Genomic DNA, 26,029 nt, shown 5'->3' on the forward strand with positions numbered 1-26,029 from the left:
AAAGAAGACAAAGAATACATGAAAAGATGTTCAACATCATTATTCATTAGGGAAATGCAAATTAAAACCACAATGGGATACCACTACATACTATTAGATCGTCTAAAATTACAAAGTCTGACCACACAAAGTCTTGGTGAGGATGTGGAACAACTAGAACTCTCATACACTGCAGATGGGAATGTAAATTCATGCATCCACTTTTTTAAAGTTTAGCAATTTAAGCACACACCTATCAGATGATCAGCCATTGGACTCCTAGGTATTTACCCAAGAGAAAAGAAAGCATATGTTTATACAAACACTCATACATAAAAGTTATAGCAGCTTTATTTGTAATAGTAAAACCTGGAAACTGTCCAACAGGTAAAGGGACAAACAGATATGTATAATGGAATACTACTCAGCAGGAAAAAGGAATTAATTCTTGATACAATAGCATGGATGAATCTCAACATGTTCATGCTGACTGAAAGAAGCCAGACAGAAAAGGGTACATATTACATGACTCCATTCATATTCATCTTGAGAAAAGGCAAACTAACCTATAGTGACAGAAAGCAGGTTAGTGGTTGCCTGGATGCAGGGGAATGGCCATGAAGAAACTTGGGGGTGATAGGTATGTTCCTCATCTTGATTATGGTGATGGTTTCTTGAGTATACCGTGTCAAAACTTACCAAGTTGTACACTTTCAGTATGTGCAGTTTATTGTTTGTCAATTATACCTCAATAAAGCTGTTTATAAAGATACCTATCATTTTCTAATACAAAGTCTAGAAAGAAAAACTGCAAAATCTTTCATGGTGTTTGGTGCTAAAGAAGAGATACTGTGGGACCAAGTGGAGGTGCATTCCTGGCAGAACAGGAATAGATGAGGGAATTTATGACTGAGATTTGACTCTGTGCTGTCCTAGAGACTTCACCTAGCATCCTGATTTTTTAATATATAAAGAAAAGCCTTTCAAGTAACTTACCATAGTTCCTTGTGAATTTTCTTTTTGTCTACCATTCTGTTCAGGCTTCTAACCTCTTCTAGAATCTGTTTCCTTCAGAATGGTTGCCTTTGAAATATCTTTTCAGATTATCATTTTATACTTGGCTCTTAAGAGTTCAATTCTTTGTTTCTTAGCTTTTAAAAAGAATAGTTTTATTTATGTGCAATTCACATACCATACAATTTACCCACTTAAAGTATACAATCCAATATTTTTTAGTAGATTCCCAGGCTTTTGCAACTATTACCACAAATTAATGTTGGGACATTTTTATCACCCCCCCCAAAAAACTCCTCTTCATTAGCGGTCATTCCACCGTTTTGCCAGACCTCAGCAATCACTAACGTATTTTGTGTTCATTTTAAATGGGATTATTTGCCTCTATTTTATTGCATTGTAAATGTTCTTTATGTATTCTGGATACAAGTCCCTTATCATATCTGATTTGCAATTCTCTCCTTTTTTGTGGATTGTCTTTTCACTTTCTTGAAGGTACCATCTGTAGTACAAAAAACTTTTAATTTTGATGTAGTCCAATTTATCTTTTTTTTCTTTTATTGCTTGTGCTTTTGGTATCATGTCTCAGAAACCACTGCCTAACCTAAGGTCACAAAGATTTTTGTGTAGGACGTGAGTTAAGTAGAGGCCCATCTTCATTCTTTTTCATAGGGATATTTAGTTGTCTCAAAAGAATTTGTTGAAAAAACTGTTCTTTCCTCCATTGGATTGTCTTGGCACCTATGTTGAAAATCAGTTGACCATAGATGGAAGGGTTTATTTCTAGACGCTCAGTTTTGTTTCACTTATCTAAATGTCTGTCCTCATGCTAGTCGTACACTTTCTTGTTTACTGTGGCTTTCTTTTAAGTTTTGAAATCAGAAAGTGTGAATCCTCCAAATTTGTTCTTTTTTCAATATTGCTTGGCTATTCTGGGGCCTTTTCATTTCCATATAAATTTTAGGATCAGCTTGTCAAATTCTGCAAAGGTCAGAAGGAATTTTGTTAGGGATTACATTGAATCCATAGATCAATTTGGGAGGTATTGCCATATTAACAATATTACATTTTCCAATCCATGAACATAGGATGTCTTTATTTATTTAGATTTTCTTTAATTTTTTTCAGCAATGTTATGAAATTTTCAGTGTATACATCTTGGACATCTTGTTAAACTTACATCTAAGTATTCTTTTGATGCTATTGTAAATGGAATTGTTCTCTTAATTTCATTTTTGGAATAGTCATTGTTAATAGAAATATAATTGCGTTTTGTATATTTATCATGATATCCTGAAGCTCACAGAACTCATTTATTAATTCTAGTAGTTCTTTAGTAGATTCCTTAGAATTTTCTATACAAAATCATGTCATCTGCAAATAGAGAGTTTTACTCTCTTGTATCCAATCTGTATGCATTTTTATTTCCTTTTCTTGGATAGTTGCCCTGGCTGGAACCTCCAGTACAATGTTAACTAGAAGTAGTCAGAACAGACATTCTCATCTTGTTTCCAGAAAGCATTCAGTTTTTCAACAATAGGTATGATGTTAGCTATTGGGTTTTTTGTAGATGTTCTTTATCAGACTGAGAAAGTTCCCTTCTATTCTAGTTTGTTGATCATTTTTGTCATGAAAGGGTATTGGATTTTGTCACATTCTTTTTCTTTGTGTACTACACTGATTGTACTTATTTTTATTTTTATTCTATTAACGTGGTGTATTGCATTAATTGATTTTTTAAAATGCTAAGCCAGCCTTTCATTCCCAGGAAAAAAATCTCTTTTGGTCATGGTATATACAATTTATATGTTTCTGGATTCAGTTTGCCAGTATTTTGTTGAAGGCTTTTTTTCTTCTGTATTCATAAGGGACACTGGTCTCTAGTTTTCTTTTCTTGTGATGTCTTTTCTGTTTTTATTTTATTTTATTTTTTTAATCAGAGTACTATCAGTGTCATAGAATGAGCTGAGAAGTATTCCTTCCTCTTTCATTTTTTTGAAAGACTGTGTGAAGCCTTGGTATTTGTTTTTCATTAAATAGTTGGTAGATTTCACCAGTGAAGCCGTCTGGGACTAGACTTTTCTTTGTGGAAAATTTTTAAACTACTAACTTGGTCTCATTATTTACTATAGTCCGTTTCAGATTTTCTATTTATTCTTGAGTCAGTTTAATGATTTGTATTTGGGAATTTGCTCATTTCATCTAAGTTATCTTAATTCTTGCAAAACAGTTGTTCATACTATTCCCTTATAACTCCTTTTATTTCTGTAAGATCAGTGCTGATGTCCCCTCTTTCATTCCTTATTTTAATAATTTGAGTCTCCTCTCTTTCTTTTCCCCTTGTCAGTTTTGTCAGTTTTGTTTTCCTTTTCAAATAAACCAAGTTTTGTTTTGTTCTGTTTTTTCTCTACTTCATTTTTGTTTTCTATTCTCTACTTTGTTTTTTTCCCCTTCTCTAACCTTTATTATTTTCTTTCTGCTTCTTTTGGGTTGAGTTTGCTTTTCTCTATCTAGTTACTTAAAGTGGAATGCTATTTTTCCATTTGAGATTTTTCTTCTTTTCTAATACAGGTGTTCACAACTGTAACATTTCCTCTGGTCACTGCTTAGCCGCATGCATCCCGTAAGTTTTGATATGTTGTGTTTTAATTTTCATTTATCTTAATATACTTTTTAATTTCCATTGTGATTTATATTTTGACCCATTCGTTATTTAGTAGTGTGTGGTTTAATTTCACATATTTGTGAATTTCCCGAAGTTTCTGTTGTCGATTTGTAATTCCATTTTGGTTAGAAAACATACTTTGTATGGTTTCATTCCTTTTAAATTATTGAAACTTGTTTTATGGCATCACGTGGTCATGTCTCATGGTTGACCGTAATCCCAGGAGGACTGTTGGCCATCCCTTGTTCTCTATATCAAACTGTTGCTATCTCCGCCATTCTACTTGTATCAGAGCTTCGGGCCTCCCATTAATAATTTTTCATCAAGATTTCCATTTTTTTTTATAATGGTCTTAGGCATGAGGTTTTCTCATTTCTGTTCCAAATCAAGTCAATCCCCTCAGGTAGAGACGTGGAGCTCTTTGTCCTTAAGGTATGCCTTTCCCCTGTAGTAGAATTCCCGGAGGCCAACTTTTCCCAGAGTGGCACTCCACATACTTATCTTAAGCGTTACATTCAAACTCATCCTTCCAAATTTTTCTGGTTATTTTCAGAAGAAAAACTGAATTTAGGTCCCTGTTGCTTTCTTTCTCTCTCACAGTAAAATGGTCAAATGACATGGACAACAATAGAAGGAAGAAGCAGGAGTTGTGAATAGTTAACCTGTACAATTGATCTTAAATTTTAAATCATTGCCTTTATTATCTGGTTAAAATATATAAGGTAAATAGTGGGTCCTACAACTGAAGCTATTGATCATAGGATGTTCTATTTTTCATTTCTTAGCAGCCAGTCAACTTTAAAACATGAAGGAAAAATCAAGAAAGTAATCATAAAGCATTCCTTGGAGAGTTTCAAAACATGAATTAAAAGTAACAAGCCCCCTTCACTGAGCTCAGGTACTGTACTTGGTACTTTACTGCGTTGTCTCATTCATTTCTAACCACAACCCAATGAGGAAGGAGTTTTTAATCTCCATTTTGTGAAGAGGAAGCTGTGGCCTAGACAAGGAAATGGAATCTTATCTCAGGTTACACAGCTTCTGGGAACAGGATGGACATTTTAAATGATCAAGTTAAAAACTGTTTGTACATTACTCAAGTACATATTCTTTGTAAAAAAATCAAATATACAGGAAATCAAAACACCAGTAACCATATATGTTTGTATGTGTGTATATGATTACACACACCCACACACACATGGACACACACAGAGAGAGTGACAGAGAGAGAGAGAGAGAGAGAGAGAGAGAGAGAGAGAGAGAGAGAGAGAGAGAGAGAGATGAAAGATACAGAGTGAGTTGATACTCGGTTAACCCTGGAGATGGAAGGTGAGAAGGTACCAGGAATGAAAGTGATGGCTTTAGCTTTAAATCGAATGTTCCAATTTTTTGCAAGGAGCACATTTTCATGTATTAGTTGTATAAATTATTAATTAAAAACCCTGAAAGAATGAGGACAGAAAGCCACATTCCAGATAAAGTTTTATCTTTGGCTAACCCTTTTGCCCCTTTTCTGATGACCTATTCATCACAATCTCCACCCAAGAACATTTAAAAGTTTTCAAAGTTAGTGTGTACAAGAGTTACTTGATATAGTTAAGGTGATAAAAATCATTTAGAATGAAGTATAAAGCCGTATACCATGGCGGTAAAGTACACAGACCCCAGATCAAGACTGCCTGGGTTAGAATCCCACCTTCCCCATTGTATGACCTCTCTGTGCCTCAGTTTCCTCATTTATAAATTTGATATAATAGTACCTATCTTATCGAGTTGTTGTGAGGCCTAAATGAGTTATTATCTGTACAGTACTTAGAACAGTGCTTGGCACATAGTAAGACCAGTATAAGGATTATTATTATTATCCTTATACTAAAAAAAAAACTGATAAATTTTTGTATCCATCTAGACTTTTTTCTGTATGTATGTGTACATATACAGGTACATACATACACATTCATGTGGATAAATATAGATGTATTTTTTAATTAAAATTGGATTATACTATTTCTATTTATTATAACCTTCTTTGTGCTAAACACTGCATATTATAAACATCTTTCCATGTCATTAAATGAAATGATGAATGTTTAATACAAAAGTAGATGTATTTGGTCATAATTATTTATGATAGCATGGATCCTTTTGACCAAATACATGAATGAACATAGGAAAAGACAGAAATTTCTTGGTACTATAGTGAGAGTCTGGAGTGCTTATAGATTTTGATGTAGTTTACTTAAATGCTTGAATGTGCATTGATATATTCTACCTAAGTGCATCATTTTTGTCTTATTTGTTAAGCAAATGATAGTCAACATTTAAAAATGTTTATCTTAAGTGCCAATATGCCAGATAGAATGCTATTTTTAAAGTGTCATGGAGGGAAAGGCACTTCTTGGAATATAGTTCTTTATAAGAAGAAGAGTGATCTGTAAAAAATATATTGGTTAGTATTTAGTATAGAAAAATATTTCTTCCTCTACCTCTTTCTGCCTTTCTAGGAGATGTTTCACAAAGCAGAAGAATTCTTACCCAAAAGGACAGAGATGGATGAGATGGACACATCAGATACCCAATGGGGCTGGTTTTACTTGGCAGAATGTGGGAAGTGGCACATGTTTCAGGTATCTCCTTTCCTTGAATATAGCAGACGGGATGTAGGTTCATAGCATCGTCTAACTGATGGATAAAATGAGTAAGAGCAGAACCTGAGAGAAATCAAACCTTAAGGAAATCAGATAGCTTAATGAAAAAAAAAACTAGGAATTCTTCTAGTCCTTTTCCTTTTCTTTCCCCTAGGTTTTCACAGTAATTTATTTAGAAGAAACAGTATGTGTTTACTGTGTGTACAGAGGGCGATTGTGACTGAGTTGCATGGTCTCAGTACCTCTGAGCAACTCCAAGTTTGATTTGATGGACAAAGAAAAAGGGAAGAGAACAAGCCCATATTAAACACCTTCTGTACACCAGGTATTATGTTAGGTGCTGTACATATTTTTCTCCTTTAACCTCACAACAACTCGGAAGCCGATGGTAACAGTCTAACAGTCAAAGAAAGTGAAACCCAGAAAATAATGTAATTTGTCCAGTCACACAGCTACTTAATGGTTAAGCTGAGATTTGAACCTATACTCAAAAGCATTTTTGTTTTTTACTTAAAAGATGACTAAAAGAAGATTTAATTTGAGCCACTTAGTAAGTGTAATTATTGTAATAATTTGTAAAAATTTTAATAATTTGGAAAAAGGCATTGTACCCAGTTGTTGATGTTTCTTTGCTGGAAAGCCTTAAACTTTTGAACATGCTGGCTTAGCTGAGATTCTCCCTGTGTGTCGGGATGGGAACTAGCAGAGGTGATTAGTACGTGTCCCTTGTCCCACCATCTCTGTCTTTGTGACCACAATACCACCTCTGTGGCTAAGCCATTGATGTGAACAGCTGGTAAATGAAACTTTCTGGTTTGTCTTAAAGCTGGATACCAACATTCAGTGTTCAATTACCAGTGAAGATATCGAAAAAAGCTTCAAAACAAATCCTTGTGGCTCCATTTGTTTTACTACTTCCAAATTCAGCTACAAGATAGACTTTGCAGGTATGATTTCTCCCCTAGTAGTTGTGTGTTTTTAGCATATTGATATGGTAAAATCTGCAGTTCTGAAGATCAGGATTAGTTGCTACATTGGTAAACAGTGAAGCAAATCTTTTTTATAACACATAAAAATACCTCTATAAAAAAATCAAGATTTAAAAGCTCCTTGAGCAACACTGTCTTTTATAAAGGAGTACTTACATGACTCTAGATACTAATATATTGGAGATTGTCATAGATTCTGTGTTAATGGAATGCTTCTCTTCAAAGGAACACAAACACTTTCAAACTTGTCTTATTCTTTTGAAATAGATAGGAACCTTTTTATTTTAAGGATCATTCTGAAAGGTCAAGTGACAAAGTCTGAGGTAGTTGGTGGTAGTTTTAAGATCAAAGTTCAGATGAATGACCCACCTCTTGACGTCTTTGCCAGAAAACTTTCTTTAATGGACACTGCCGTCTGCCATTTTCTGATTTCATTGGCTCTTTCACAGATTAGCCGGCTAATCTAGAAATCAGCTGCACTTTGGGTTTCATCCATGATATATGGGCATATTTGTAGGTACCTCAAGAAAAACCTGTTGGATTCAGCCCCTTCGCTTTCAAGCTGCTATGGGCACAGTTGTTTGCAGCTTTAGAGGCAAACGAGATCTGGGTAGGGAAGCATCTTAATAAAAGTTGCCTCACAGCTCAGTGCTCTAGCTGTTCTTCCCCAGTTTCTGCGAGTAGTATCTTTATGACAGAGTTAGTATGTGTTGTGGTAAAAATTTCCTTGGATGAGCCAAGGCCTAGAAATGGGAAGGCGATTTGTCCAGTAAGAGGTTGATACAACCAAATCTCTAATGATTATTATACCCCCAAAGTTTTTTGTTTTTTATTATAAAGAGTTGAAACCTTTAGATTCTTACTGCTGACTAACCATCACTTTTTTTATTAGACAAATAGGTTGCCCGCCCTTGTCTTTCCTATTATCCTTTCTATTATCCTTTCCTATCCTTTCCTAATCCTATGTTATCCTTTCCTGTTACCATTTGTCTAGACAGAGGTGTATGGTAGACATTTCAGTCTTGGGTACAAGTGCCAGTTTTGAAGCAATACTGAGACCTAATTATATGTACAGACATCAGATTCATATAGAGATGGAATTTGTCAAAGCATTTAGTCAGATAATTCGGCAAGCTACGTGTTTCTTAAAGAATGCTTTCTAGTAAACTGTACTTTTTGAATCTTTCTCTCAGACAATGCAGTTTATTAAAAAACTTTCTTTCTAAATTAAAGAATGTGAGTCACAGATAGTAACTCAAGTTCCCCAGCCTCCATATAATGGTACTGTTTCAAAAGTATAGATATTAGCATTTCATATGTACCATTTGCAAAAAAAAATTAGCCCCAACCATTCTGCCACAAGCCAACTCGGATTCTCCCCCATAAAAATGGTGAGAAGTAAACTCAGAATGCTGTAGTATCAGAAGAAGACGCCACAGGTTTCACTTCGTGTGCTGAAGTATCTTGCTTTTTACCTACACAGTAGAAATGGCCATATGTGCAGAGTCTAGGAGAATACAGAGGGAAGAATGTATTTTATACAGCATTCGCCTTGCTGATGAATCCCTTTGTTTTGGAATGGAATGATGCCAGTTAGATAAGATGAACTGACTAGACTCTCATATTAAGACTTAGTATTTAACTTTGTGGGAATGAAGAAATGGGCCTGGTAAAAATTGTCATGCTGAGGCACAGGTGAAAAAAGAAAATGATACCTTTAGGTAATTAGTCCTTTATCACTAGAATCTCTTATATAAGTATGTATTGAGTCCAGCTAGGTTTTCTATTTTTTGGTTTAAGTGTACAATTTAAAGAGAAGGCAAGAAATGTACAAAGTTTTGAAATTCTGTGAATTGTGTAAGTTTTATAATGGTAATGTAGTTTTTAAATCATTTCCAAAATTTTTGGAGAAATCAAAGTATATTTTCCACTTAATAAGCCAACCGGAAGATTCAGTGCTATAATTTATTTTTCTTTCCAGTACTCTTACTTTTCCTACGTTGAGAACTTTCCTAGTTTCATGTCAATTTACCCTAAGAAAGGAATCACCCTGCATACTGAGCAGTGTATGAGGTTAGCTTTCTTAGGTGTGAGCTTAGATCAGAAAGGGGCTGGGCTCCCTGAATAGCACTTTTATGATCCTTACTGTACTGTGCTTCTCGGCTATTCCCAACGCTCCAGGATTCCTGATCATAGTGTAGGGTGGCTACAAATCTTCGTGACAATATGTTTCTGTGACTTGTCTAATATCTTTGTCTTTGTATACAGAAATGAAGCAAGTAAATCTCACCACTGGAAAACAGCGCTTAATAAAAAGAGCCCCCTTTTCTATCAGTGCTTTCAGGTACTGTAAAGAGAGTAGAGGTAGAAAGAGTGGACCTTTTTTCTCTCCTCTTTTTTAATGTTTGACAGGAGAACAAATAGACTGAAAATATTTTGGTTGGTTATTTAATGATCTTAACATTGATCCTTTTTCATTACTGAATTTCACATTAGTTGATGAAATAGCAATATTATTATTTTCTGTCCATGTTTCCTTTCCTATTATCCTTTTAATTTCCCCTTTTATGTTTATATTTTTCAATGCTTTAGAACAGTTTTCATGGTAGTTAAAAAAAGCCTTATGGTCTCTGCTATAAATCCTTAAAATCACCTACTGAGGTAAGTTTGAATTACCTTGGAAATACTCTCACAGAAGCTCCCAGTTATTTGGGCTATAAATCCTAAGTAATTACCCATGTTGTCGCCACCTTGACTGATCTCCATTGAGCAAATCCTAGAAGCAATTTCAAATCTGCAGTACTAAAAGGGACCTAAGGAAGATGGGAATACAATGAGACAACAGCACAGCTATTTCATCCCTGGATCTGGATTGCAAGTTTTCTTTTTCCTGTCTCTGGCTTTATGTAGCCTGAAAAGAGAGGTAGAAATGCCAGAAGAGAGTTAATATTTAGTATTCCAGTGAATGGAATTGAAGGGGAAAATCTTACAGTGTATCTCCTATCTTCTGGAATAATTCTTCAAGCAAGTATTAAAATTCTTGCTGTTCAAAGAATTTAAAATGGAACAAACAAAAAATGCTACCATGTGAATTGTAAGGGATACTTATTTGTTCCTTCCAAGGAGGTGTTTTGAGAGGGTCAGAGTAAAGAAAGAAACATTTTTAAGTTTCTATCAGTTTGTTTCATGAGACTTTTGGCTAATATTTTAGCATCATGATCTAAAAGTTATTCAAGTGCTTATAGAAGGAATGCTCTAGTACTTCTATGGAATGTAGAAAATATTATTTCCATACCAACCACAGCATATCCTCATTCTTAAGTACAAGGAATGTAATAAAGGAATTACTTATCTTCCAAGAGGATGTAACCTGGGAAAAAATGAGACATAATAATGGCAACTGTTATTGTGATGGCGTGTTACTACATCTGGTATACTTTGGTGGGGAGATGAAACACACGAAGCAGACAAGTACTTTGTTCTCTCACAGACGGTACAAACCATAAAACAAATCAGGGGAGGGAGAGAGCTAACCGGAACGGAGCATCATAAGCAACATAGTAAAAGAGGAAGATCAGGTAGGTAGGACACAGAAGAGTGAAGAAGACAAGTAGATGCTGATATAGAAATGTTTATTTATTGAAGGAATATATTGAGCATTAATTACACGCAAGGTAAATAGTATGTATTTCCCATTGGCAAGGATTTTACAGTTAATCAAGGCTATGGGCTACAAAAATTAAAAAGAAAAAAAACAAGAAACTTTTCCACAGCTAAAGATACTTCAGGCAATTAAAAAAAAAAAACTGGGTAAACTATTGTTACTCATTGTCACATCAAAGAGTTCATCTTGGTAGTATATGAAGTACTTGTATGAATCTCTCAGTAGAACGCCAACAACCCATTAGAAAAATGAGCAAAGAATTTGAACGGTTCGTATAACCTCACTCATAATAAGAAAAATACAAATTATATCAGACTGTTTTTTACTATAAGATCGACAATTCAAAAGTTTCATAATGTAACTTTTTGGAGAGGTTGGAAAATAGGCATTCTCTGCATTTCTGGTGGGAATGTCAATGAGTACCACCTTCCAGGAGGACATTTGGGCGGTATCTGTCAAAATCATGCATAAATGTATTCTTTGACTTGGAAATGCCATTTATCCAATCCCAGAAATCCCAAGATATCCAACAAATTGATTTGGACATGAACAATGACAAATTGATAAACTAGGTCTTAGCAACGTTCTTAACAGTAGCAAAAAGTTGAGAAAGCTGAATGTTGTCAGTAGGGGACTTAAATAAATGATGGTATATCCATACAATGGAATTGTATGCATCTGTGGGATAGAATGTACTCATTCATTCAGCCCGTATTTATGGAGTGTCCACCATGTGCCAGGCTCTGTGGTAGGGATTGGGAATGCGGGTACTCTCTATCCGCTGATAGGGAAAGATCTCTAAGAATTGAGTAAGTGAAAAAAGAAATGCCAAAGACATGTTTGATGCTACCATTTGTATGGAGGGGGGGAGATTGGCTTGTGTTAACCTAAAAAAATTCTAGAAGAATGCCCAAGAGACTGAAAACAGTGATTACTTTAAGTTGAGGCAAGTGGTGAAAATTGGACAGATCAAGGACTGGAATGGGAGGGAAGCTGGTCGCTGTTTACTTTTTATACGTACTGGTTTTGAAATCATATGATTGTATGATCTTTTCAAATTTGAAATGAGTTTTAAAAAATTAAGCTTCTTTGAAGTTTATGAATTTTTTCTGGTAACTTCCAGTCACCAGAGAGGATTAGTGATGCCAGTGTCAGCCCTTTGCCATTGAACTCCAGGATCACTATCGTTTTCTGTGTTCACATCCAGGGCCTTAATTTGGTAGATAGTTGTTTGTTTTTTTTAATTGGCTGACTGCACTAAGTGAGTTCATGTGAACCGTGTAGGGACAGTGGGCATAAACAGAGAAAGGTTTAGGTTTGAGTTAGATCTGGAAGAACATTGAATGTGTGGCTGAGGGGTTTAGATTCTATTTAATAGTCAAGATAAATCTGTTAAAGAGTTTTTGGGTTTTTTTTAATCAAAGATTTTATTTTCTTGTTGGAAATTTCTTTTCCTAAAATCTTCCTTACAGTTTAAAGAAATTCTGGAAAATTCAGAAAAACAAGACCAAATTAAACAAGTGTTTTTGAAATTTTCATGTTATGGGGTGTTAGATATTTTCCATCAAAGCTCTCAGTTTCAGCACCTAAAAACCGATACACAAGGAGATATTCAACAAACATTTTAAACTAAAGAAACCTAAGGCCACTTTTAATTGCATTTGTTGCAGTGACCCAAACATGAAAATGTAGCTTTGAAGATAAGTTTAAATAACTGACAGTAACTATAATCAGCTTCTAATGTTTTGTTATGTCTTCTGCTATTTAAAGTTATATCTGTGAAAATGAGGCTATCCCCATGCCACCACACTGGGAGAATGTGAATACTGAAGTGCCCTATCAGGTAAGAGCAGAACTGACCCACTGTGCTGTGCAAGACTCAGAAAAGGGCCCCAATAAAATTATCACACTTCTTTTTCCAGCTTATTCCTTTGCAGAATCAAACACATGAATATAATGAAGTTGCTAGTCTCTTTGGGAAAACAATGGATCGCAACAGAATTAAAAGAATTCAGAGAATTCAAAACCTAGACTTGTGGGAGTTCTTTTGCAGGTGAGAGACCGTCTCTAATCCAAACGCTCTCCTTGGCCTTGAAGATTTTTGTAATCTTAGAGGTAGTGAAGCACGAATGTTGAATTGTATCTTCACTGGTGCTGTGTTTTTTTCTTGCTATATTTTGACCTGTTGTCTCGGCAATCTTGTTCAGCGTCCTCAGGGAGTAAACGAGCTGCTCTAGAAGTAAATGCCAGCCGCTGTAACGTGATGTTAGAGGATGTCAAAGTCTTAGCACTCCTGGGGGCCCTCACTTTCAAGGTTTGCCAGCTTTGGTGCATCAGTGGCTTCATTGGCCTTGCAAAGGGACCTGGGGAGCTTTTTCCGTTTTGTGGATATGACTGTGTTGGATCAGACTTTTGTGTTGAATTAGAACTCTTTGGAAACATTGTTGAATTTCTTTTTAAACAATTACACTATCTTGCCTGCAGTCATTTGCTTGGTTAGTTTTGAAGGACATTGTAAAACAAACCTGCAAATTTCTTGTTTAGCCCAAAGTTTACATTGTAGAATTAAAATCTTAAGTCGTCACTCAATTTAGGTTGGAAATGACCCATTGGATTGCTCAGTGTGCAGTTAACCTAAAAATAAAGCACATTACAGAAAACTTAAAGGTATTGTCCAAATTAACCTATTGTGCTGTATTATTTTTATGACAAGTATTACCTAAAATAAGTTGTTGGTTTTCTAAAATATTTAAATTTGTGTTTGAAATTTGGTTTCTAATATTTTTTTAATATAAGAAGAACTTTAATGTTTATTCAGGAAATTTTCAAATAATAGAGTTTAATATAATGAACTGCCATGTAGCCATCATCCTGATTTAACATTTATCAAGGTTTACCACATATATTCTGTCCTTTTTTTTTTCTTTTTTTGCTGTTATTGTTCTTGCTGAAGTATTTTAAAGCAAAACCCAGACCTTCACTCATTTCATTCTCATCTACCTGAAAATCAGGCTGACTTTTTTCTGTTAACGATACATGAAATTCTTTCATGCGTCCGGTCAGTCAGTTAGTATGGCCTGAATAAATTCCAGGTTTTAGGCTCAGAATAGTTTATATTATAAAATTAGGGGTTTGCAGAGTGTATTCTGCACAGTCTTGAGTCCTTGGACCATGCCAACTTTTGTTTCTGACAACATTGAGTTTTAACTGAGTTTAGTGGCTTTTATTCAGTTCTTGTGTAGGTGATTCTTTTTTAGAGGAAGATGGAAACTTCTCTCCCTTTTATTTTATTCTAGTGAATAAAGTAAGTTTTCTCAAATGGTCTGATGAAAACTTATTCATTATTTTTAATCAGGCTTCTGAAGTAGAGTCCTGTTAGTCTCCCTCATAATTTGAGTCCTCAGTTAAATCCTAGTGATAAAATGCGCCAGTGAATCTCAAAACATTTTGTACTAAGAATTTCATTAGAAACAGGGTTACTCTATCGATGCCCTTCGTAATTTTATGTAATGTCAGTGTGTAGGAATCTGTGATGGTAATGAATCTGCCACCTGCTGTGACAGTAGAAAATACTAAGTCTCATGGTAAGGACAGCCTGTCATTTTAACATCTCCCTGAAGAACTAAAATAACCAAGTCAGTCTCACTGTCATATAACCTATGACTCACTATCCAAACAGTGAGGCCACGTGAGTCCATCAGGCATCAGTTTGCACGTTGTCCAGACCTTCTTCCTGCCTTCCTCCAGCAATATGTTTTAGCACGTCCTTTGTGACAGGCACTATTCTAGGTACTTGGGATGTAACAGCGTACAGGATCATAGTGTCGCCAAGCAGTCAGGCCACTGAACCACAGACTGTAGAGGGAGCACAGCAGGGCGTCGTGGAGCACACAGTGAGGGCATCTCTTCACCCTTGCTGACAGAAGTAGGTATGTGTTAGGGGTGGGGAGTATCAAGAACCATTTCCTAAAGCAGGTGTCATTTAAGCAAGACGTAGGTACCGTGTTTCCACGAAAGTGAGACCTAGCCGGCCCATCAGCTCTAATGCGTCTTTTGGAGCAAAAATTAATATAAGACTCAGTATTGTATTGTATTGTAATATATTATACGCCCAATCTTATTTTATAGTAAAATAAGACCTGGTCTTATATTAATTTTTGCTCCAAAAGACACATTAGAGCTGATGGTCCAGCTAGGTCTTATTTTCAGGGAAACACGGTAGGAAAAGGGAAGGGTGTCCCATCCGGAGCAGCCTGGGTCAAAATTTGATTACATGAGTGAACACAAAAATTGAGAGGATTTCAACTAGAACAGAAAATAGGTGGATGGTTAGCGAAAGGTCCGCAAACACCAGGGTGGCTGTGTCATTTCCTTTAGTAGTCACACTTGAGTTGGACGCATCCAGACTTGAGGGACCGTGTTAGCCGGGGCCAGGGCCTGCAGGACCTTACTACAGTCCAAACGGAGGGATTTGGATGTTTTTTCCTGGGACGGTGAGAAGCCATTGTACAAATTTAAGCAAAAGTGTGATGGATCTGATTTGCATTTTAGAAAAATAACTCATCAGGCTATACTGTGGAAAGGGCTTTAAAGCACTTGTTCTCAGTTAGGAGTGATTTTGCCCACCAGGGGATATTTGGCAATGAGTGGAGACTTTTTTATTGTCATGTGGTGAGATGGGGAGATACAGCTGGCGTCTACTAGGTAAAGGTGAGGCGTGCTAAACATCCTATAAGGCACAAGATGGCTTCCCACAACGAAGAAATATCCAGCCCAAGATAGCCGTAGTGCTGAGGTTGAGAAACTAGCTTTAAAGGAAGACAGTTAGAAGCAGGGAGACCATTTTAGGAAACTGTTTCAGTAATTAAACTGAGATACATTGGGTGGCTTGAACCAAAGTGGTACCTGCTGTGTTAGAGCAAAGAGGACCATTTTTGAGATATTGCGGATGTAGGATGATATTGCTTGGTCCTTGATTTCATATGTGCAGTGGGGTGGGTAAGGGAGGTGGGAAAGATAACTTCAAAGTTTCTGAGTTGTTTGTTTTAATTGACTAAGGGAAAATGAATAGGAGCCGGTTTGGGTCTGGGGAGGATTGGGAGGGAGTCATAGTTGTTATATGGGTTGGGAGCTTGGCAGAGTGGTGTAGACTAGAGATAATGTGGGTTAATAGCAGCCATAGAAATTGATAAGATGGCCACGGAGTTTATGTAGATTAAGAAGAGGGCCGAGGACTGAACTCTAGAAGGGATAGACAGAGGAAGAGAAAACCCGAGGAAGAAACTGAGAAGTAACAACCAGAAAAGGTGGAAGAAAACCAATAGAATGTGGTCACAGAAGCCAAAGGAAGAAAGTAGTTTCCACAAGTAGATGTTATCCTCTGTCACATACGGAAGAGTTTCCAAATAAGATAAGTATTGAAAATATCCTTAGGATTTTGCAACAAAGAGACCATTGGTTCCCTTGATGTGAGCAATGTTGGTAGACGCTGTATTGTATTTATAGCAAATGTTGACAACTCTCAAGTTCGACAGTGAAGAGAACGAGAGTCATGAGAAGATGGATAATGTGGACTCGGGAAGGGTGCTTTTGCTTTTTTACGGTTTTTGAATTTAAAGATGGGAGAGACTGAACATGTTTAAATTATAATTGGAAAGAACCTATGGAGACGGAGAGTTTAAAAGAAGAGAGAGAGCGGAAGGTTAATTGATGGATTACGGCTCTTAAAGACTTGTGATTGGATGGAATTCAGAGAACATATGTGAGAAGGAGATAGCCAAGGGTGGTCCAATTATGTTATTGATAAGTAGAGGTAGGGCATGAGGATAGGAGTTAGGGGAGTTCCTTCCTGACTCCTGTTCCTACTTTCAGTTTCCTTGGTGAGATAAGAAGTGAGGTCACCTGCAGAGAAAGAGCTGTTATGGAGGTGTGGATAAGAGGGGGAGATAGAAAAGGGAAGGTTTGAAATGGCCACTGTGGAAAATGGGGGAGAAAGAGCTAACTTGGGAACTACAGGGTTTCCATCAGTGCTAAGGGTTTAGCTAAAGTTGGAATATGTGAAGTTGTTGTAGTGGAAACCATCGGGGTGTTGTTTGATCTATTTCAGCCGTCCAAATTTAAGAGCAGAGAGGCGAGAGGGTTGGATTGATCCAGGGCTGGGAAGGATAAAGCAGCAAGGAAATAAGCAGTGAAAGCTACTGTCTCATTCAGAATGTGGAATGAGATGAGGGATTCTCAGCCCTGGCTGCGTATCAGAATCACCCATGGAGCCCTTTAGTAAGTAGAGATCTATCGCTTACCCTGATCCACTGAATCAGAACCTCACGTTTCTGACGTTGTTAATAAAGTTCTGCAAGTGCTTCTGATGGTCAGTCAGGATGGAGAACCACGAGTCTAAACCTTATTTCCATCCAGAGCATGAAGATATTCCTGCTGCACTTCAGAGTATGTAACATATCAGTGTAGTCCTTTGGGCCCTTTGGGCCCTGAGAGGGCAGGTAATCCTAAGACATCTTTGAGAAGTGGGTGCTACAGTGTTTTCAGCAAATTCAGAAATGAAGGTGGGGTTGGGCAAAGGTGAACAGATTTGTGGAAAACTCAGTGTAGTTTGAATCCTATGATTTTCCCCACAGTTTTGAAATCCAGGAAGCCCAGGAAATCCAGGAAACAATGCTTACTCAGAAAAAAACTATAGATTTGCTAAAGCCCTGATAACTAAGAGGATTACCATAGTAGTAGGTGGGTGAGCCTCTTAGATAGTATAGCTTGATTTCTACAAAGTAGTTGAAAAAGGTTCTTATGATGGAGACAAGATAGGGAAATGTGTGCCAGGTAATTAAGTATAAAGAGAAAAGTTAATACCCGGTCATGTCTTATGCAAAGAGTAACTTGAATGGCATTCACGCTTTCTTCCTGAGTCCTTCAACATTTTTATCAGGAATTTGGATGAAAATGTAGAAGGCTTGCTTATCACACTCGTGAAAGATTCAGAACTTCTAGCAGGGATAGCTTATTTGTCATGTGAATGAATCAGGAGACAGAAAGACCTTGGAAGATTGAAACAGTGAGTCAAAACAAATATTATCTTTTCTTTTTTCGAAAAGATTTTTTTCTTAGTTAGAAAAGTAACCATTATGCATTGTTAAAAAAAAAAAAAAGTTGGTACATAAAATTCTAAAACAGAAAGTTGGCATAATTTGTTTTTGGTGAAAGCACACTGGCTTTTTCTGAAATAAATATTTGTTTAATGTACATCCTTCTAATGTCATGCTGCATGGTCTGAAAAGATTTTCACCAATAGATCAAAGCATAAACTTTTAATTTTTGATATATATTGTCTGTGTTTTTATGTTTTACTACCTATGTATATATACGTATACAATGTACAGTATTGTGATGTTATATGTCTCTTTTTGCAACATTCTTTTTACATTCCACATTATTTTTCAAGAGTTTTCTGTGTTAATACATAGAGATCTAATTCATTACGTTTAACTTTCATGTATACACATGAAATAAAATAATATATAATTGTTTATTCATTTTTCTATGAAAGAACTTACAGCTGTTTTTAGTTTGTTTTTTACTGTTACAATCAGGCCTACATTGTTACAAGAGATTTGTCCATTGGGAAGGGCTTGAACTGGATGGCTTCATGTCCCTTCCGGACCTCAGATTCAAAATTTAGTTCAATTCAACCAATGTTTTCCAATCTCGGGATGAAAAGATGAAGGCCTGGTCCCTGCTCAAGGAATTCACTGTTTAAAGACTCTGGGACCTTCACGTTATGTAATTGTTTGTAGTGTCATTTTTCAGGCGTCTGTACAACTTGGCTGGTTTAGGCAATCACCTTACTGTAATGGGACATCATTTGGAATATCTGTAATTTTTGGTATAATTTTCAACCTTAGGTCTCAATGTTAATTATAATAATAATTATACCAAAGAGATTATGTGTCCAAGAGTACTTGGGATTCTTTTTCATAGCTGCTTTGTCCATTTATGATTTATATTAAAGAAATGTTTTCTGTTTCACACCTTCTATTGAATTTTGCTCCTTGAAAAATTAATAAATGCCACTTATGGTATATTTCTATGTGTGTTTTGTGTCTGTGTGTGTTATTTTTAGGAAAAAGGCTCAGCTCAAGAAAAAACGAGGTGTGCCTCAGATTAATGAACAAATGCTGTTTCATGGCACCAGCAGTGAATTCGTGGAAGCAATCTGCATTCATAACTTTGATTGGAGAATAAATGGCATACATGGTGCTCTCTTTGGAAAAGGTAATTATCAGAATTCCAGGTCCAGTCGAGTCCTAGGAGCGACTCTCCTCTCTTGAGAGATAATTGATTGTTTTGTAATTCAGGGGTTTGAGAGTCATTAAGTTACAAGTTACTGTACTAGGTTCCCGGCACACCCTCAGACTTTCTGAGCCACAGAAAAGCCACTTCCTGCATGTACAAGGTAGAAGCAAGACCTTTACACCCACCTCTACTGGATTAGACAGGTCTCCAACTGCCAGTCGTTCAAATGGGGCGTCACATCCATATGAGCTGATTTTTGCGTTACTTTAATTTTTATGTGCAAGTCCTTTCTACTGATAAAACTACACTGTTTTATGTCATATATTTAGAGAACTATAAAATAAATTAATTACATTGTGTACAGGTCTAGGTACTAGTATTTTTTGTTTGTTTTGTTTTTTAGAAAATGATAGGTAAGAATATTATTGAGCAATAAGGAATAATGGGGGAAATCCTCACCTTTTTTCTAATGTTGCGAGAGTCCAAGTTCTCCAATTTATGCCCACTCCTCAAGCAAATTAAGGAGAGAGATGAGGGGAACAGGTAAGGGATGGACATTTATTGTTCTGGTCCTTACTTTGTACCTTACCTCCACTTAGAACTGCCACTTAAGATCAGGATGTGCTACATTTTTAAAAAGTAAATCAGTTTTTAAAATAACTACTGTAAAGGCCATTTCATTTATTTAACTGTAAAAGGATCAGAAAAATGTTATCTAAATCCTATCAGTATTGGGAGTAGAGTAAGTATTCCCATAATGATGTCAATCTCCTAGGCCTACCTTTCGGAACAGTTGGATGCTTTACTGAGTTTTCATATTTAGGCAACGAACCAGTGAAATTGGTCCTTGGGGATGCTCAGATGTGAACATCATGGCATTCTCTTCAGACGTCTTTTCCTGGACATAGCATTCTGTTCTTTCCAGAGATAATATTGAATTGTTACTTTGTGTCACTCTCCGTAGATCAGCAGTTTCACTGTTCTTTCCAGAGCTTTGATGGATGCTGGACAGGACAGTGGGGTGAGAAAAGTGGTGGAAGGAAGTAGAAAAGGGAGGGAGGTCCAATCAGTTAAAACTCAGGTCCTGCCATACAGTTAATCACAAGCATAGTTTGTGTCTGTCTTACATATTGGATTTCTTTTGAAACAGAAGTCTGGCAGCTACATTTTGGTGGGAGTGGATGGCACGGTGGTGGGGACTGGTCTATACTAACAGATCTGTGTCTAGGGCAGTCTGAATCACAGCTGTCGATAACAGATGGCTTTCTGTTCTTTCCCTAAAGATCTGCAGATGAGGAAATTGCACATCTACTTTTGTTACACACACCTCCTTATGTCTACTCCCCTAACAGTGAGAATGTTTTTGCTCGTGTTTCCTGTATTCTTCAGAGTAATCTTGGCTTTTTTTTTTTTTTTTTTTTTTTTTGGTTTTGGTCTTTTTAATTTAAGGCACCTATTTTGCTAGAGATGCTGCTTATTCCAGTCGCTTCTGCAAAGATGACATAAAACATGGAAACACGTTCCAAATTCATGGCGTAAGCTTGCAACAACGGCATCTATTTAGAACATACAAATCTATGTTTCTTGCTCGAGTGCTGATTGGCGATTACATAAACGGAGACTCCAAATACATGCGACCTCCTTCTAAAGACGGTAGCTATGTGAATTTATATGACAGCTGTGTGGATGACACCTGGAATCCAAAGATCTTTGTGGTGTTTGATGCCAACCAGATCTATCCTGAGTACTTAATAGACTTTCATTGATTTCACTTCCAAATCTCAGTGGTCAAGGAAGTTTTATTCTGTTTTTGCAGGAAGATTTGCTCTCCTGTCATCTAGCCACTAAATGGTAATTATCTGGTACTTCTGAAACAGATATGGAAAAAAAAAAAGTGGCCTCCATATATAAAAAGAAATACTGACTTTAAGGTTGGTTTTTTTTTTGTTGTTTTGTTTTTGTCTTGTTATTCATGGTCTTATCTGTTGAAGATCAGTGTCATTGCCATTTTAACACCTCAGGGTGAAAGATGCCACTCCAAATTGAATCCACTAAGTCTCGATTGACATGGCCGTTTAGAGTTTTTAAAATTTATGTGTGTGTTATCAGGATAAATGTTTTCAATTCAAATTGACGTATACATATATATGTTCTAAAAATAAAAATATAGACATAAATGTGTCCCATAAGAGGAATTGATCCTCTGTAAATTGAATTCTGATATTCTTGTCTACCAATCAATATGTTGCTTTGTCGGTCTTCTGAAGGGGGGATTTAAAACCTTGAAGTGGGCTGCGTACCTTGAGAGAGGTCAGAAATAAGACACTTATTTGCAGTGCTGCCAAACAAGCCAGAAGGAGAAAATCGAGGTAGAGGGCCCTGCTTTCGATTGCCTTAGGGGTCGTGGGCTGCAGCTTCAGACTTGCTCATGTCACTCTCCTGTCTCCTGCATCTGAACTGACAGAATGCTGCAGACTGTAATTTGCCTACGGTTCATCCACCAGGGCTCTTGAGAGTTCTTGTACCAAGACTTGCTGCCCAAGGTATTTATTGCATCTTCAAAATGAAACTTTTATTTATTAGAACAATTTATTTTCCCTTTGCTTACGGGTCCCTAAACTGATTACTTCTAAGCTATTTTTATGTGCTTCCCCACCACCACACACAGCTATTCAACAGTGACTTATAAAATTTACATTTCTAAGTTGTATCTCCCCATTCTGAATCATTGCAGAAAGCAGGGGGCTGCGTGGAGCAAATCTGGTATTCCTTTGAATAGCAATTGACAATCTACTACTCTCTTGAAAAGTTGGATACAATTCATAATCATACTTAATGGATATTTGTTTACCTGTCCCATCTGTTTTGCTATTCTCTTCTAAGGAGGAGCAAGTATGTTGCAACAGTTTCCTTCAGTTAAAGGTATTCTAGCAGATGCTGGACTACAGCTTGGCAGAGACGTTGTTAGGAGTTCAGGTCTTAGCTGGGGGAATTGGCCGAATGATTGTTGAGAGTGTTTCCAACCTTGATTTTCCATGATTCTACTTGGGGGGGAAAAAGCACTTAGATCAAGCCTTTCCAGAAAATCTTTTTCTAATTCGGTCTAATAGTGAATTCTCTCTCTGTTATCCTGACCCAGTTTGGGCTGAGAGGTAACTTCTCAAGAAAAGTCCAGTAAATGCCCATGGCCGGGTTGATCGGCTCAATCATTTGAATTGGGAAGGCATCTAGAAATAATAGGAAGAGTGTGGAGCAAGATTAGAAGTGGTAATTCTCCAGGTGCCATGTATCCCCACGTGTTTATTATAGCCCAGAGTACTCCTAATTGTGCAGTTGAAAGTAAGTAAGTAGTACACAGGCAATTGCACGTTTAATACTTTGAAACCAAGCAACAACAGAGATTTCCTGACTCAGAGGTGCCCACTAACAGCCTGCACAGGTTTTGATGAAGTGCTGTGAATATTCCAAAAGAACACATTTTAGAAACATGCAAAGCTCATCATGGAAATCATTGGAGGGAAAGTCCCTTGGCCTCCTTCTGGGAGGTAGCTAGCCTCATTCACAAAACGCAGTGTCAGACACATAGGGATTCAGATAGGATTCACATAGGGAATCAAATAGGGATTCAGATTTTGAAAATCTTTGTGTTATTTATTTCTTATTTATATACCCAAAATGTTAAAATAATCCCCACTTCAACATGACTGTCTTTTTTTCCAGTTTAACCTGATTGCCTCTTCCATCAGTTGAGTGGAATAACTGTTGTAGTATTTGGGGCTTATTTTTCTTTTAGACATGTGCAGCTCTTATCTCAAGGTGACTAAGAGCTCAGAGCTGAGATTTGCAGGGAATCCTGAACTTAACCAGTTGGTTCCTATGGAAGTAGAGTGCACTGCAATAAACATTGTAAGAAAGAACTGTACTGTTGTTCTTGTCTGAGAATCTACTACCAACTCTCCTGTTACAAGAATTTTAATACTTTGTTGTGATGTGATAGTGTCAAGTTAATTGATGTTAAAAGTCGATTTCTTTGTTTTGATCAGTAGATTGAGTTGAGAACTATAAAATCAGTATATATACTGGACTGGACACAACCATTTATCATCTTTTCCTCTTGTCATCACATAGTATGGGTGAAAAAGTGAAGAGAAGACAGTCCAGATTAAAGAATAAATGATTTTAAACATTCTACATTGAATAAATTCCAGCTGATAGTAATTTTTCCTTTTCACTGCGGTGTTATCAGCCTCAGGATAAAAAAAAAAATGTGTCTATAAGAAACAGATTCATAAATCTTGCAGTTATGAACAGGAAGGTTTTGTATTAGTGCAGCTTTCATTTGTAGACTGCTATGGTGATGATGATAAAGAATTTGGACCCATTTTTGATATGTGAAAATATTATTTTTACATGTGGTGATTAAAGCTTTCCATAGCAGATCTTCGTTGTCTGCGTATGCCATATATTTGTTTCTGTGTTTCTGTGATTTGTCTTATCTCCCCCCCCCTTGCATTATTTAAACCTAAGTTTTCCGCTCAAACTTAATGGACTTTTCAGGAGTTTGTTTCTTGTAACTCTTAATGTAATCTACCTGCACATGGGGAAAGTCTCTTGTTCTGTTTGAATGATCCTGAACAAACCTAGTAGATAACATGTGAGGAAAATCATTTGTTCTGTGCCATTGAAAGTTCCCAGGCAGATCAAGGCCTGGTGCACAGACAGCATCCTCGGCTCTCGGTGTGGTCCCCTGGCCCGGAGCAGCAGCTCTGCTGGGGAGTGTGTTTAGCGTCCAGCCATCCCCGCCCGCGGTGGTTACAGCAGTTCCTTTTGAAGCAAGTGAGACATTTTATTTAATTTTAAAGCTTCTATTAGCAAAAAAGGAAGGTATCAAAAGATATCTTAATTTTAGAGCTGAGAGAAATGAGCGACAGAATGATTGATTGAGGCTTACCTGTGAAAACAAGTCAAGAATTTCATCCACCGAAGTCATGTCCCAGTCTGTCTAAATGTTGGGCTATTGGTTCACTGTGATGAAAATTCGACAGAGCTCTGATTGATGATATAGAAATGTGACATTATTACAAATTTTGTTCCTAACCCACTGAGGTATGGAAGTCACCTGCCAGGTTGCAGGAGTGATGCTGGAGACAATCTATTAGTGGTCCTGGTGGTGCTTTCTTCCTGGAGTGTCCTCTCTCCTTGGGGAAGGATGTTTGTCAGTTCATTTTGTTTTCCTTAAAACTGAAATAGTGCATTTCTAGAAGAAATTACACATTCGGTACTTGTAAAAGTGAAAAGTAAAAGGGAATGAGAAAATAGCAGGGAAGGAAAAACAAAAGCCTTGTCAACAACTATTGTTTTGAGAAATTTTAGCCAAGTCATTTTACTTAGGTTTATGCCTTTGTCCTAATGTGCAGGAAGAGGTTTGGTGAGACAAGCTGCTCTGCCTCACTTCCTATAATAATTTTATGAAGTTTCTTGGGACAACGCTTGTGGAAAAAAATGAACATTTCAAAGAAATAGCAAGTACATGATTATTTGGTAACTGCCCGGTGAGGTGAGCCCTAAATATTTAGAAAAAACACTCACAGTTCATCCATTAATCTTCACTTCTTCTCAGAGGTAGTTTACTTCTTATGTTTTCAGAGACCCCAGGCTGGGGGGTGCTTTGGGGGTTTGTGTAGTCTCTCTCCACCCACCCTTGCTATATTGAACTGTACTTGAACCATCCCAGGTAAAAAGATGTCTTGGTTATTCCCAAACCCAGACGGTCATTTCCTCGCTCTGACTGATCGAAGTCTACTGCTGTAAGATCACGTCATCCATTTTCTCAATTCTAATTGCTTGGCTTTCATTCTTCAGCACAGCAGGTAAGAACTTGGCTTCTATTTGTACTTTCTCACTGTGTGGCTGTGCCCCTGAAAATTTAGCATTGGTCTTACTCATTTTTAAGTGGCTTCTCAAGAGACTTAAACATAAGGTTATGCCAAAGACATTTGTGTTTTCTGCAGCTAAAAAGCTTTGCTGTGCCCTCTACCGAGAAGTCGTTATACAATAAGCCGATTCTGACTCTGGGTTAAACTCACTTTACTGTGGTAAGCCAGTCACAATCCAGAATTTAATTCAAATCATTTTTGCAATATAAATTATAAATCCAGATCGTACTTGTGTTTTCCTGTTCCTTTTTAAAAAGACCTTTCCCGGAAGAGCTCCTGCTTTAATGTCTCCTAGATAACACTTGTTGGATGCAGGCATTATAAGTCCACATTTGATTGACATTCTTAGGGAATCAGAGTTCAAGCCCGTTCCCTCTTGTTTATTCCTCTAACTAAGATCAATTGCCATCTTGGAACTGCTGCATGTGAGTTTTATTTCTGGCTTTGCTGTTTGATTCAGTGTGAGCTTGGATACTTGCCAGAGGAGTAAGGTTTCCTTTTCAGAAGGTGAAGTTTATGAAGGACTGATCAGACTCTTGTTAAAAGAAAAATACATGCTAGAGCATGGCTAGCGGTAACATCTGACCTGACTGAGGACAGTTTTTGATTTTAGGTCAAGAAATACAGTAGCAGGGATCATGGTGCATTATGAAGCGAGAGTTTCGAGTAGGAAGGGAAAGGAATTGACCTGGTCCTCCCAAATCTCTACCACCATTCAGTCCCTCTTTCCCCTTCACGCTCACAACTCTGAGTCTCCACAGTGTGCCAGGCAGTGAACAAGGCAGACATGGCCTCCACCACCATGGAACTGAGAGTCAGGCAGGGAGGAC

The 26,029-nt window shown here is 37.0% G+C and overlaps 1 protein-coding gene across 20 annotated transcripts in view; it reads left to right on the forward strand.

Moving 5' to 3' along the window:
* Positions 1 to 23,726, forward strand: part of PARP11 (poly(ADP-ribose) polymerase family member 11) — a 38,546-nt gene extending 14,820 nt beyond the window's left edge. For 2 of the 20 annotated variants that reach the window (XM_081058767.1, XM_081058749.1), the window contains exons 2-11: positions 3,565 to 3,616; positions 4,444 to 4,556; positions 6,166 to 6,288; positions 6,464 to 6,634; positions 7,136 to 7,256; positions 9,567 to 9,642; positions 12,733 to 12,805; positions 12,885 to 13,015; positions 19,091 to 19,242; positions 20,713 to 23,726. In XM_081058767.1, the coding sequence (XP_080914893.1) occupies positions 9,569 to 9,642; positions 12,733 to 12,805; positions 12,885 to 13,015; positions 19,091 to 19,242; positions 20,713 to 21,029 (747 nt within the window). In that variant the 5' untranslated portion in view covers positions 3,565 to 3,616; positions 4,444 to 4,556; positions 6,166 to 6,288; ... (1 more) ...; positions 7,136 to 7,256; positions 9,567 to 9,568 and the 3' untranslated portion in view covers positions 21,030 to 23,726. Of the gene's footprint in view, positions 1 to 3,564; positions 3,617 to 4,443; positions 4,557 to 6,165; positions 6,289 to 6,463; positions 6,635 to 7,135; positions 7,257 to 9,566; positions 9,643 to 10,762; positions 10,877 to 12,732; positions 12,806 to 12,884; positions 13,016 to 19,090; positions 19,243 to 20,712 lie in introns of those variants that run through there. The other 18 variants (XM_081058748.1, XM_081058764.1, XM_081058759.1 and 15 more) reach the window with 14 other exon arrangements.
* The last annotated feature ends 2,303 nt before the right edge of the window (positions 23,727 to 26,029 follow it).

The sequence above is a fragment of the Rhinolophus hipposideros genome (genome assembly GCF_964194185.1).
Source record: "Rhinolophus hipposideros genome assembly, chromosome: 9".
NCBI classification, from domain to species: domain Eukaryota; kingdom Metazoa; phylum Chordata; class Mammalia; order Chiroptera; family Rhinolophidae; genus Rhinolophus; species Rhinolophus hipposideros.